Consider the following 14,630-nt stretch of genomic DNA (forward strand, 5'->3'; position numbering starts at 1 on the left):
TTTGTTTTCAGGCAGCATCTAGATGGGTAAATACCACGACATTTATTTTTTCAAGAGACAGTTCTTTTCTTTAAAAAAAGCAAAAACCAAAAAACCCCTCACTGAATTTACTTCCTTTAATAGCTCTGTAATATTTGTATATGATAGCATTACCTTCTTTCTGATTTGATTAATGAGGGAAAAGGGTTTAATGAAGTCCCTGATATCAGGCAGGAAGGTTTTTTTCCCTATTTGTTTTAGGTTAGTCATTTTAATTGTATTGAGTAATTAGAAGGTACACACAGCCAAGGGAGCTTTGTTCTGATAATTGCTCAAGAAGACCCGTTCCCTATCTGCGGTTGCTTTGTGTTAAGACATTCCTCCCCCTAGTGGCAATACTAAGCACTTTGACTTGGCAGTAGGCAAGGTGTAATTGCAATATGACAAACTATGCTTAAGGGACTATCTTGTAAATACTGTAGTTTGGGGTTTGGCATTATTTCATTATATATGTGTGGGTTTTTTTCCCCCTATGAAACTTCCTACCTCCTTTTTTCCCCCTGAAGTGCTTTGGGCTTTGTATGGAAAAAAAAATTGCCTGAGATGTTTATTAAAAAAAAAAAAATCACAGTGCATCCTGGGTAATGTTTTGCAGCTTGACTTAATTTTAGTCATTTGTTTTAATTACCTATTTATAAAAATGCTTTTGCATTTGTAGACATTATTTAATACTTTGGAAAAAGCACCTCATTTGAAATAAATAAATAAATTGTACTTATTTTAAATAGTCCGTGTAAAAGACCTTAAAGGTAATTAATGTAGGTCTCTTAAGTAAGACAAAAGTGATCTTTCCAAGTCTGATGAAGTGATTTGTTTATTTAACTTCCTACTTCGGTGGAATCCTTCAGAGTCTAATAACTTTTTTAAAAACATGGTTTGGCAATTTGTGTCTAGCTGCAAAAACCCTTCTTCAGAAAGAAGCAATTTAATAACCAGCTTTCTTAAAATTACTTTGAGGAAGGAAAACTATATAGGGGGTTGGTGTTTTGTTTTATTTTTATTTCAGTGTAATCATTCTTTGATAAATTGTGTAATCACTGACTTAGTAGAAAAAATATTATTGAACTCCTGGGTTACAATGACCATAAAAAGTATATTTTCATATAGAGACTTGAGATATTGTGAATAAATTATAAAGGAAACAGCTTATATGCTGGTCAAAGTCCATATGGGCACAATTTGTTTTGTGTTCAGTGCTTAATCTGGATATACCATTAAAAAAAGACATTTTTTAAAAGGGCTATGGTACCCAGTTGTATGAGTCCTTAAAAAATCTGCCCTAAGAGCAACATGGAATGAGATCAGATACAGCTTTGCATCTATTGAATGAGATTCGGTAGCAACAGTGTGGCATTTTTAAAGCCCAGTTCCAACTTCCCTAGATGTGGCTTTGTAGTTTGCTTTTTCTATCCTGTGTTCTTGCTGGCGATCTGATTTGATGTTACCATATATCTGAAGGTCCCTGTATCCCCCTCCCATCCCCCAATCACTAGCCATTGTCATTATACTATATCTTGTTTTGCTATAGGGCTGCTGAACAGATTTCTTAAGCAGCTTTTTGCAAGGTTAAAAGAATGCAGCCTGGTAACAAGTTTGTGTCATTTTAAATATATACCTTCTAGTAAATAAGGAGAAGTCTGGCAATCAATCCCTTTTAGTGTGTTATATGTTTCACCTGACAACTAAACCTTCTATTGATTAGCCATTACTTTGTTAGATAATCCTATGTCATTGAATCCATTGTAAAAAATTAAACTCTTTAAAATGTTTTACCCTACCAGCAGTGTGAAAATTGAAAACTTGTTCAGAATTACAGCCTACTTTCACAAAGAAGGTAGTTTTCAACAAGGCATCTTACTGGTTTATGCTTATGTGCTTTATATGCAATATAAAAACGTATTAAAATACTCCAACGCAAAACTCTCTGCCTCTAGTTCAGCACTGGAGCTACCTTTTCAAATGTTGCATGGGGACAGAACCTATCTTGCCTATGACTATTATACTCACTAGTTTAATGTGAGCTAGAAGGAGTCTTGTAATAGTGAAATATTGATTGTAAAATATTTAATTTTTTATTCTTTTTATTCCAGAATGATCTAAGGGCAGTGACAAGCTTTAGTTTACTAATCTAGGTAACTTCCTTGGGAGATAAATAAGAACATGTACCCGTTTTACAGATGGAATGTCTAGAAAATAAAAGCCTGTATATATAGCCTTACTCTGAAAACTCCTGCAGGTTTCCTTAATCTATCTAATGTTCCCCTGAGTATGTTATACTCATTTCTGAGAGGAAAAGGAATTTTGGAGAAAAACAAATTAGTCTTCTACCTGCCGTGACTTATTTTTCTTCAGAAAACTAGAATGACATTTTTATTAATTAACTGGACAAACCTCTAGTACTTTTATCCCCTGAAATATTAGCTGCATACTTTAATATTTTTATTGAAATAAAATTTTCATACAGTGAATTATAGAGATATTAATTGCATAAGTCAATGAATTTTTGATAAGTCTTTCCACCTGTGTAACCAACCCACCCCAATTAAGCTATAGAACATTTTCATAACCCAAGAAAGTTCCCTTGGTTGGCTTCTTCCCAGTTAGTTTCCCCGCCCACAGTGAATCAAACATTGATCAGCATCTTGTCATAGATTAGTTTTGCCTTTTCTTGAATTTTATGTAATAAAATCATACATTTTGTGTGTCTCACTCAACATGTTTATGAGATTCATTTATGCTGCTGTGTTTATCAGTAGTTTATTCTTTCACAGTATATTTTATTGAATAAATATTCTACAGCTTGTTTTCCATTCTTTTGATGGACACCTGATTCCATTTTTATAAATAAAATTGATATGAATGCTCTTTTTTGAGGGGGAAGGGGAGGTTTATTTACTTGTATTTAGGTTTATTTATATTTATTTGTTTATTTCTAAGGGAGGTGCTAGAGATTGAACCCAGGACCTTGTGCATGCTAAGCATGTGCTCTACCACTTGAGCTATATACCCTCCTCCCTTCGTGGTGTGTTTTGATGAGACGTTTCTAATTTTTGAATGAAGTCCAGTCTATCAGTCCTTATCCCATGATTGTGAAGATATTCTAGGTTTTGTTTTAGAAGCTTTCTAAGTTTTAGTTTTTACCTTTAAGTCTGATCCATTTCAAATTAATTCTTACACATGCTATGAATTGGATTTTGGGGCTCATTGTTTTCCCCATACTTTTTTATTCAGTTGTTTTGGAAATATTGAAAAGATTTTCCTTTCCTCCATTGAATTACATAGGTGCCTTTGTTAAAAATCAGTTGGCTGTTCAAATGTCGTCTATTTCTGAACCTCATGGAAAAGAGGCTGTTTGCTGCTGGTTGCAGAGCAAAGGGTAACAGTGACCGAGGCACTAGCCAACTCCTACTTAAGTCCCTGCATGACACAGAGGAGAAGCTCAGGGTCCTCTGTCTTTTTAGAAGCATCTGTCCTTGCACCAAATACTACACTGTCTTGATTATTGTAGCTTTAATAAGTCTTGAAATCAGGTAGTATGAGTCCTCCATATTTTTATTTTTGATATTGTTTTGACTATTCTAGACACTTTGCATTTCTATATAAATTTTAGAATCAAGATAGAATTTCTATTAAAAAGAAGTCTGTGGGTGTTGATTTGGATTTTCTTTTTTGAAACTACATATCCATTTGAGTAGAATTAACCTCTTAATATTGAGCCTACCAGTCTGCAAACATCGTCTATAACTCTGTCTTTTTTAGTTTTTCTAAGCAGTATTTTTAGTTTTCAATGTATATTTATTGCACATAGTTAGCTATATTCCTAAATTTTTAATGTTTTTTGTTGCTGTTGTGAATTTTTCTCATTCTCTGATTTTTTGTTGTTAGAATATACATACATAATTGGTTTTTGACTGTTGACCTTGTTTCCTGTCATTTGTGAATAGAGACCATTTTATTTCTTCTTTTCCAACCTATTTGCCTTGTTTCTTTTTCTTGCTTTATTTCAATGGCTATAGCCTCTAATACAACGTTTAATAGGTGTGGTAAGTGGACATCTTTGCCTTGTTCCCAATTGAGGGACGGTATTAAGTCTTTCACCACTAAATATGTTGTTAGTTGAAATTTTTTAGATGCCCTTTGTGGGACTGAGAAAGTTACCTTTTATTCCTAGCTTGCTGAGGTCTTTTTTTTTTTAATCATGAATGAGTGTTTACTTTTGTCAAATGCATCCTCCCTCCTATTCTGTTAATATGGAGAATTACATTAATTGACTTTATTAAGAATTTTTATGTCTGTGTTCATGAGGTATATTGGTCTGCAGTTTTCTTTCTAAAGTCTTTGTCATGTTTTGGTGTCAGGGTTATGTTGGCCTTATAGAATGAGTTGAATAGTCTTTCCTTCCTCCTCCATTTTGCAGAAGTGTTTGTATCTCATCCTGGTGTTATTTCTTCCTTAATATTTAACAGAATTCACCAGTGAAAATGTATGGGCCAGAAGTTCTCTTTGTGGGAAGATTTGTTTAAATGTTAAATTTATGTGGAATGGTTTTTAATAATTTCAGTTTCTTCAGTAGATACGGAGGTATCTAGATTTTCTGTTTCGTATCGTGTCAGTTTTGGTAATTTGTGTCTTTCAAGAAATGGTGTACTGTTTTATTCAACAGATAATCTATTAATATCTTTTATTTTAATACTCTATTCCATGTTGGGCAAATGAGAGGTCACTTATGTTGGCATCTGTGCCACTCTGACATATGTCCATCATTCCCTCAGTATTTCCAAGTTCATCTTGTGTTTTCCCTGTCCAGTTCTAAAATCAACCATTTCTCCGTGGTGCTATGGTTCCTTTTAGTGCAGAATGGTATTTAGAAGCCAAGATTTAAACATTAACTCTTATTTTACGTCTGTATTTATATATTTTGAAAACCATGAGTTCACATTGATACCTCCAGTTCCAATCCAGTACCACAGAGTTTGTTTTAAATTTCTCCCTTTTCATATTTGTAATTCTCTTTTCTAATAGTAAGAAACTTGGTTTGAGTTTTTTCCTTTCAGCACTTTAAAAATCTTGTTCCCTTGTCTTCTGGCCATCATTGTTTATGGTGAAAAGTTTAGCGTTATTTATATTGTTTTTCCTATGAATGTAGAATCCATTTTTAATTTGGCTGCTTTTATAGTTTTGTCTTTGTTGTTGATTTTCAGCAGTTTTGACTGTTGGGCCTAGGTCTTGTTTGTTTGTTTTTTGTATTTAATCTCCCTGAAATTCACTAATCTTAGATCAATAAGCCAGTGGTTGTCACCAAATTTGAGAAATATTTGATCACTATTTTTATAACTTTTTGTGCCCCATTTTCACCTCTCTTCTGGGTCTTCGGTTACACGTACATTAGATCATTGAAAGTTGTCCCATGGACGACTGAGACTCTGTTCATTTTTTTCTTTTACTTTATCTATTCTTCAAATAATTTCAGTTGATCTGAGGGGGGAGGGTATAGCTCAGTGGTAGAGTGTGTGCCTAGAACGTACAACGTCCTGGGTTCAATCCCCAGTACTTTCACTAAAAATAAATAAATAAAAACCTAATTACTGCCCCCCCCAAAAGAAAAATAAAACAAAATCAATTGATCTGTCAATTTTAAGTTCATCGGTCATTTCTTATACTATGTCCAATCTGCTTTTAAGCCCATTCAGTACATTTTAAATTTCAGGTAATATAGTTTTCCATTCTAGACCTTATGTTTTGTTCATTTTAGTTTTTTATTTAATTGTAAAAATTTCAATCTGGTTACTCATTGTGATCATATCATTAAGTTGTTGGACATATTTATTATAACTTCCATAGAGCCTTTATGTACTGATTCCCACAACTAGATCATCTCAGGGTCATTTTCTGTTGGTTTCTTTTTCTCTTGACTATGGGTCCCATTTATTGGCTTCTCATGTCTAGTATGTTTTGATTATATAATGGACATTATAAACAATACATCATGGAAACTCTGGTTTCTTTTATCTTTCTCTAATTAACTTTCTGACTTTACAAAGTCTTGGTTTTATGTTTGTTAGGGCAGGTGTTTTGGTATTGCCTCTAGTCCTGAGGCACATCTCTTAGTTCTAAGACTTACTCTTTAGTCTAAATGCAGGGTCTTTCTAAGTTTTTATTGAGAAGTTTGAGATGCTTAAGTCCCTCTAACTTAGTAGAAATCAAATTGTAAACCCTGTCTCCCCTCATGGGCAGTCACTGGAATCTCTGCTCAGATCTTTCAGTCTTCTAGCTATTACTTTCCATTGGAATTTTTGGAGTCTCCCATTCATGTAAGTAGTTTGAGGGTTAGCCACGGTTTTGAGGGAAATAATATGCATGTTTGGATGCTTCTCCCTGCTCCATGGCTTTCTATTTTCTATTTCTTTTCTCAATTTCCTTCCACTATAGCAGCACTGAGCTCCATTATTTTATATCTCAAGCCAATAGACTATGGCTTTCTAATTGAATTTTACTCACCCTGCACGAAGTAGACTGGTGAGTACCCTGAGGGAAAAAGCACATAAACATGGATCTCACTCAGTGTAATTCTCCTCTTTCAAAATCAGTCCACTTCTCCCCCCAATTTCTGCCTACTTTTGGTCAATCTCTGCTGCCTTTATTATTGTAAAATTTTTTTTCTGTGGTTTATAATTTTTATCTGAGAAGGGTTAATCCAATGTAAACATCTCTGCCATTATTGGAACCAGAACTCTTTGGCTTAAAGTTTTATTTTATTCAGTATATACCAATTGCTTCATAAATGTCTTAAAAACACAGTAAGTTTTATTTTTTAAAAATTGTTTTGTCTGTACATGAATAGTAAACATTTGTGGTGTCAGTAGTTGCAAAAGGAGTACTGAACCCTGAGCCCAGAATATACCTGTACCAATAGTCTCTGTACACAATGTCAAATGATCCAGTTTATTCTTTTAAAATACATGTTTTTTTTGAAAAAAATAAAAATAAAAAATATGTTTTGAAATAATTTCAACTTTAAACAATTATATGGATACATTTTTTAAAGTTTAACTTGTTTAAGTGATAAAACAATTTTGTTATTTTTCCCCCATTTTCTCAAATTTTATTTTTATCTGTCTACTTTTTCCAGAGATTGATAATTTACCAAAAATGAATTATTTAAAATGCTTATGCATCCATTGCTGATATAAATAAATACATACATGAATATATAAATAAATAGGGGGAGAAATCATAGCTCTTCCTTACAAAATTCCAATCAATAAATATAGAAGGAAAGAGAAATTTAAAAATCATCATTAGAACACTACAGAAAAATTACCATAGGCAAGATCCACCAACAGATGCTGAAATAAGCAGACAAAAGTTGAAGCAGAAACAGATTATTTGTATAGACATAAATTATTTTCCCCAATATATTCAGTATTTCCTAAAGGAAAAATAATAAGCTTATAATGGAGAATTTTGGCAGACATAGCTGTAGGCAAGTGATCAAGGTTAACAACACCAGAAATAACAACGTATACCTCCTGTCTTGATACATTGAGAAGGGCACATCACCTCTGTGGTATCCTTCCCAATAATGTATAATCTCAGTCTGATCATGAAAAAACACGAGACAAACCCAAATCGAGGAGCAGTCTATAGATTAATCAGTACTCTTCAGAAGTCAAAATCATGAAAGACAAGCAAAGACTGAGGAATTGTCACAGATTAGAGGAAACTAAGGATACATGACAACTAAACGCAACGTGGGATCTTGGATTAGATCCTGAACAAAAAAAGGATGTTAGTGGGAAACGTGGTGAAACTTAAATAAATTCTTAACTTTATATTGTACCAAGTTAATTCCTTAGTTTTGATAAATGTTCTCTGATTGTTGTTGTTGTTTAATACACTTTATTCTTTTAGAGCAGTTTCAGGTTCACAACAGAATTGAGCAGAATTCTCTGGTTTAAGACATCAACATAAAGGGTAGCTGGGGAAGGGTATATAGGAACTCATATCAATTTTTGCAACTATTCTGTAAATCTATAGAATTTTAAAAAATAGTTCCATTACTGTTATAAGAGATCGCCTGTGTCTTAAGATTTTTCTCTTTAATTTCAACATGCATATTTATACTATAAGTTCTCAAGAGTGTCTGTAGACCAGCAGCACCAACATCAACGGGGAACTTGTTAAAAATGCAAATTCTCAGAAGCTCTGGGGATGAGACTTAGCAGTCTGTGTTTTAATAAGCCCTCTACTTGATTCTGATGTGCACTAATGTTTGAGAGCCATGACTTCTACCATCAGTTAAAACTTAAGACTAAAAGGAAACATTCTTATTAATATATTGGGCAGTTTGAGTACCATAAAGTATAATCAGTGGATTTTTTTTAATTGTGGTAAAACACACGTAACAACATTTATTGTCTTAGCTGTTTTTAAATATACCGTTCAGTGGTGTTAAATACATTCACACTGTTGTGTAACCATCACCCCCATCCATCCCCATAACTCTTTAACATCTTGTAAAACTGAAACTGTACTCATTAAACAGTCACTCCCTATTCTCCCCTTCTCCCAGCCCCTGGAAACCACCATTCTACTTTCTGTATCTATGATTTTTGACTAAGTATCTCATATAAGTGGAATCATACAGTATTTGTCTTTTTGTGACTGGCTATATATTCACATGGCATAATGTCCTTAGGTTTCATTCATGTTGTAGTACATGTCAGAATTTCTTTCGTTTTTAAGGCTGAATGTGTACCTACCACGTTTTGCTTATCTGTTCATCCATCAGTGGACGCTGGGTTACTTGCATATTTTAGCTATTACAGGTAATGCTGCTGTGAACACAGATGTACAAATATCTCATCAAGACTCTGCTTTCAGTTTTTTGGGGTATATACCCAGAAGTAGAATTGTTTGATCATATGGCAATTCTATTTTTAATGTTTTGAGAAACCACCACCATACTTTTTTCCACAGTGGCTTTACCATTTAACATTCCCACTAACAGTGCACAAGGGTTCCAGTTTCTCCACATCCTGACCAACACTTGTTGTTTTCTGTTTGTTTTTACTGTAACCATCCTAATGGGTGTGAGTTGGTATCTCATTGTAGTTTTGATTTGCATTGCTCTAATGATTAGTGATGTGGAGCATCTTTTCATGTGCTTCTTGGCCATTTGTATATCTTCTTGGATAAATGTCTATTCAAGTTCTTTACCAATTTTTGAATAACTAACACCCCTACCTTTCATACATATAGTGAAATCACTGCTGCTCTCACATACTTGTTCATGGGCACTTCAGTGGCTCTTTTGATCTCTCACTTTACTTTTCCTGTCTACCTTATCTCTTTGCTCCCATAAATCTGGAATTCATACATGGGATCTATTTATGTGTTGATTTTGAGGAATAGGGAGAATTTGAAAACTGTATGACAGTATTTCAATATTTAAACCAAAATTTTTTCTTTACAGACTTACAACAGCTGTGCCAGACTCTGCTTAAATCAAGAGACAGTATGTCTAGCAAGCACTGCTATGAAGACTGAAAATTGTGTGGCCAAAGTAAGTAATATTCCACATCAGTATATATTATACCACATCATAACAATGATTTATCTATGAATATCTTTACTCAGTATTGCTATTAAAGACTATTATAAGATTTTATATTTAGAAAATAATACAGCAGGCATCATTTTATCCAAAGCAGGTTCCAGGTTGGAGTCTCCATCTCTGCAGTTGCAGCAGATTTTTCAACTTTGTGTTTTGGTTGCATTTTAGTCTAATTCACAGTTGTTGCTTGATACTAGTTATGGGATTATTACAAATAATATTTGTGAAAAATTTTACAATTATAATTTTGTTGGTGGTTTTTAAATGTAATTAAGTATAGAGTACACCATTGTAAGGATTGTGAAATATACTATAGAAATCAAATTTTTATATCACTATTATTATTTATTGAGTGGCTATTGATAAAGACACTGCTTTTGGTGATCTTGATCTGATTGGACAAGTATGTTTAATCATGCATGTGGAGCTACTTGTTTCTTATATATAAATGTGTGCCGAATCTGTAGCCTAGACACAAAAATAATCTTATGTATTAGAGATTTATGATCTAATAATTGTATCTGCTATACCTCAGGTTTTCCATGTATCTCTAGTTTTACTCAGGAACTCTGACCTAAATTTAAGTAGCCATTTTGATTATTCCAGGAATAAGTAAAATTCCAGTGTCGTCTCTGTTTCTAGACTTTCACTCTGCATATCTGCAAAATTATTGCCTTTTGGAACTATTCAGGGATTTGTCACTGTGACAACATTGCCAACTTTAACTAGTTTAATCTATTGTATTATACACTCAGGCTCCCTGTTACTTACTTTTATTATTAGAGCCAGGCTTGGTATTATGCAGTCTCCATTCTTTGCTACAAAAATCAGAGGACAACAATATTTTTTATTATTTTTATTTCTTAAAACATGAAGTAATTTCTATAGTAGTTTCCTAGTTTATCAACTGAAAGTACGTCATACAAAATATAACCATTGGAAATGATCCATGTAAGAAATCAGAATTTATTTAAAATTATAATGAAAAAAGATAGAGTTAATCAGTTAAATGTCTCTTAAATTAGATTATATTAATAATCTGCTACAAAAGATAAGTATTATAAATTACATATAGGTATTTTTTTCAGTCATTTTGTCACAACTAGCAAATGCTGATTGACCTTATTTTGTATCCAGCATTTGTACATTGAGATGAGGGACCAATAATTTGGGCCTTTTAAAAATAATTTTTTTTCCTTTTTTGGCCACGCTGTTCTCAGTTTCATCACAAGTGAGTGACTTCTGGCTAAACAAGGTAAAATCTTAGCATGAGCACCGATCCAAGGACAGGGTGACGATTTTAATGAGTTTCATTGAGAGCTGGCCAAGTGAGCATCTGTTCCTTTTGTTTTCTCAATACTTTGTAAGCCAGGATCTGTAAGCTATGTAGTTATGTTGGTGTGTATCTGTATGATTTTTTTTCTCCTACCCTCTACTTCAGTGGTGCATGTTTAAAAATCTTGTGGCATCTGGCACAATGGCATAATTTCTTCTATGCTCTTGGGTGAGGAAATAAGTTTGCTCATTGCTGCTCATCAGTCTGTTTCCTTTGCTCCCAGATGGTGACCCTCTCATCCCATTCTTGTTTATTTTAACATTATTCTGCCACCTATATCCTTCCATCATCTCCTTAAACGCCCTAATTTAATAATGATTTCTATCATTTTCTATTGGAACTCTATTGAAACTAACTTTCTGGTTCCTTTCATTGGTCCATGTCTTTGTCTTCTGGTTCATTGCTTCAGATTTGAGCCAAATAATCAGTTGGTCAATGGCAAATAAAAACGTGTAGCTGAAAAAATTTCTTTTCTGTGACAGCCTCCAGTGAGGTACCGATAACACAGGAATAGGAAAAGAATTTTCCCTTTATTATTTACATGTGTTATATATATCTCATGATTCTGTGCTGTTTCTATTGGCCTCATTTGTTGCTTGACCTTTGAAAGTTAGACTTGCCATTATTTTTGTAGCTTTTTAAGCTTAGCCCTGTTTCTTGCTTTTCACCTGTAGCCCTTAACTGAATAGTTTCACCTGCTGTACTTGATATAGATGCAGTAGTTTTTAACTTGGTACAACATAGTCTGTTGTTGATTCAGATTGTGCTCCAAAGTGGCCTTGAATGTCCAATCACCTCCATGTGAAAGCAACTGTATGCCCTCTACCACTGAGCTACACCCTCCCCCTGTTATAATAGAGTGATATCAACCATTTTTGTCCATTAATTCAAAGCAACTAATTCTGATAAGAGTGACTTTAGCTTGGATGGAGATAGTAATTAAAATCTAAGACCTTATTATTGAATATTGTTTATATTATTTTTAGAGAAGATATTAATACCAGTTTAGTCCCTTTAAAAATAGCAGTGTTGTTAATATTTGGATCCCTTATAGTACATTGTATATGACTCGGCTTTGCCTGAGATATCTTACAATAAATGCTTTACAATAGGCCTGTGAAAAGAGACCCTGGTCCTCTTTAGAACATAAGAAAACAAAGTTGTAAGGCAAACTACAGCCACCCTAGGTTAATAACAATTTTCTTAATTTCTAACTTGAAGATTGGATCTTAAGAAAATGTTTTGAAATAAAAATGGAGGAATTATTTTGTAGTATAACTTAATTCAAGTAATATTTGGAGGCATTGAGGTATCTTTTATTTCTTCCAAAGCCTGCCTTCTTACTAATTAACAGCCGTATAGTTTGTGAGATTTGTGTTTGGAACATGATAAGCTCTGTGTTTATTGTAGCTTTAAATGGACAGTCAGTATTGACTGCCAACTTAGTCTTTAAAATCAATAATCATGTTGTATCTAATTGTCAACTTTCATGACATTTTTTAATTGGTAAAAAAAGCTAACTGGAAAAATGAAGAGCATTAGTTTTATGTTATCTTTTTATTGACTTTATTGAAATATTATTGAAAAAAAATTTGGTCTCAGGCTTTTCCCTCATTTACCTTTCCACACACACATACACATACAGTTAAAATTGAATTGTTCTGAGTTTATCTGCCTAGATTCCTGCTTGGGAGAGGAGAAGTTCTACTTTATGTTTAGAAAATAAACCCCTTCCATAGGGCTTTGTAGATGTGTTCTCTATTGTAGTTGTTGTTGTTTGTTGTTACTGTTTTTTACTTCAGACTAATAATCTGTTTGCAAATGACTGAGACAGAAAAATGTGATGTTCCTTTCCACTTACTCCAGATTTTGATAGAAGACTTGTTTTATTTATTTCCAAAATTATATCCGCAGGAAACAAGCTGTTTAAATTCAGATTATGCTGAAGCAAAATGGTCCTGGTATGAGAAGCAACGTGCTGTTTTACGAGCACAGAGTCCCTTTTCTCATAACTGATTGATAGTAAATATTTTCCTGAAGAATTATTGCCAACCATGAACAGTGCAACTGTTTCACTTTTTTTCCCTGCTACTTGCTGTACCAGCCATTGTCGGTAATTAAGATCTACAATTCACAATGCAGACGTTTGCACTTCCTCTGGGTCTGCGCTATTTATAAGGCTTTTCAGCTGTTCAGAGTTTCTTTTGAGTTTTAAACTACATGTTAACAGGCTTCTTTAATATACTGTTCCACAAGTAGCATGTCAGATGGTCCTTTCTGTTCTCCTCTGTTGGGTCTAAGCAGTAGCTTTGTGGGGAATATATTAAGATTTAACCATACTATTGAGGCTGATGTTGTAGGAAAAACCCTGAAATATCACACATTAGGCTTATTGCTGTGTTAAAAAAGCAGAAATAAAGTTCAGTAATATTTTTTCTTTCAAGTGTTCATATGAATTGAAAGAGTGTTAATGGGGATTATAGAGAGGTTCTGAGAAATACTAGTAAAGTGATTTTTCCAAGCTCACTTTGACGTCATAGAATCGAGGACCCTCGTTTCAGACGAGAGTTGCGTGTTTGTCAGCTTAAGAATGCAAGAATACGTAACTCTCTAGCTGTGTGTGATATCTAAGAATACAGGCGTGTTGCACCAAAATGGATCAGCAGATTGACTGCACATTTGTTGTGTAATCAGCTTCAGGATCCCTAAGTAGCATATGCTGCTGGAGGGAAAAGTGTAAACAGGAATCCTGGCCTGTATTAAAATTGGTAAAATTCAAAGTCATTTTCAACCATTTCAAGAGAGTTAATTTAAAAAAATTAAAAATAAAAACCAGACTGCATTGAGAATCTTCGTGAACTATGGCCTACAGTCAAAGTAACTGCTTACACAGTCTCCTTGCTACCTGCACTCATTGTTAAACATACAAGAAAAAGAAACAGGAACTAAAAGCTGTCAACAAAATATGGTTAAAACTTTGCCCTGAGTGGAAATCAGATTGACTGTTTTTAAGGCTGAAGTCAGCGGCAGTTCTGCACGTTGGCCTCCAGCATCTTCCAGCAGAGCAGATCTGTGGAGAAAGGCAGGACACAGGTTTCTGTGCTCATTTCTTCGTGGCTTCTTGAATAGATAGAGCATATAAGAAACATTTCCAAGGCAGTTTTATTTGCCAGAACATAAAACTTTCTATAGTTCTTTTGAACTACAGTGTTGCTGTACACTTCTTTTCTTCAGTGAACTCTTTATGAACCTTTTTTTAGATAGCAGCAGAGGTTCAACTGTTGGGAACCACTGATATATCTGACTGAGACACTTCAAGATGCTAGAACCTATTCACATTTCTGTCTAGCCAGGGAGCTAATAAGATTGAGTTTGTCTTTGTGGATTGATCTACATTAGCATGAGATGAGCCCAGTAAATGTCTTCCTCGGTGAAAAGGAAAGATTGGGAGAGAGAGGGTGAAGGAAGAAAGTTCTTCATCGAGAACTGACTGCAGTATTGCCTGCTGATGCATGTCGGATCGCCCGCACCGACAGATCACATGGTTTCTCCAAAAGTCAAACGATCAATTCGCCTCGTTTTGGCTCTGTACTTAATGCACAAACAGTGCGATCTGCGGGGCTGTAATTGCATTGTTAG

General features: G+C 34.1%; 1 protein-coding gene and 1 non-coding gene across 9 annotated transcripts in view; both read left to right on the forward strand.

Moving 5' to 3' along the window:
• Nucleotides 1-14,630, forward strand: part of BTRC (beta-transducin repeat containing E3 ubiquitin protein ligase) — a 154,478-nt gene that overhangs the window by 82,875 nt on the left and 56,973 nt on the right. For all 8 annotated transcript variants that reach the window (XM_010974458.3, XM_010974461.3, XM_031461628.2 and 5 more), the window contains one exon: nucleotides 9,515-9,604. In XM_010974458.3, the coding sequence (XP_010972760.1) occupies nucleotides 9,515-9,604 (90 nt within the window). The remainder of the gene's footprint in view (nucleotides 1-9,514; nucleotides 9,605-14,630) is intronic.
• Nucleotides 5,524-5,595, forward strand: TRNAS-AGA (transfer RNA serine (anticodon AGA)). The gene has a single exon. It is a non-coding gene; the product is annotated as a tRNA-Ser (tRNA).

The sequence above is a fragment of the Camelus dromedarius genome, chromosome 8, assembly GCF_036321535.1.
Source record: "Camelus dromedarius isolate mCamDro1 chromosome 8, mCamDro1.pat, whole genome shotgun sequence".
Taxonomy (NCBI): Eukaryota; Metazoa; Chordata; class Mammalia; order Artiodactyla; family Camelidae; genus Camelus; species Camelus dromedarius.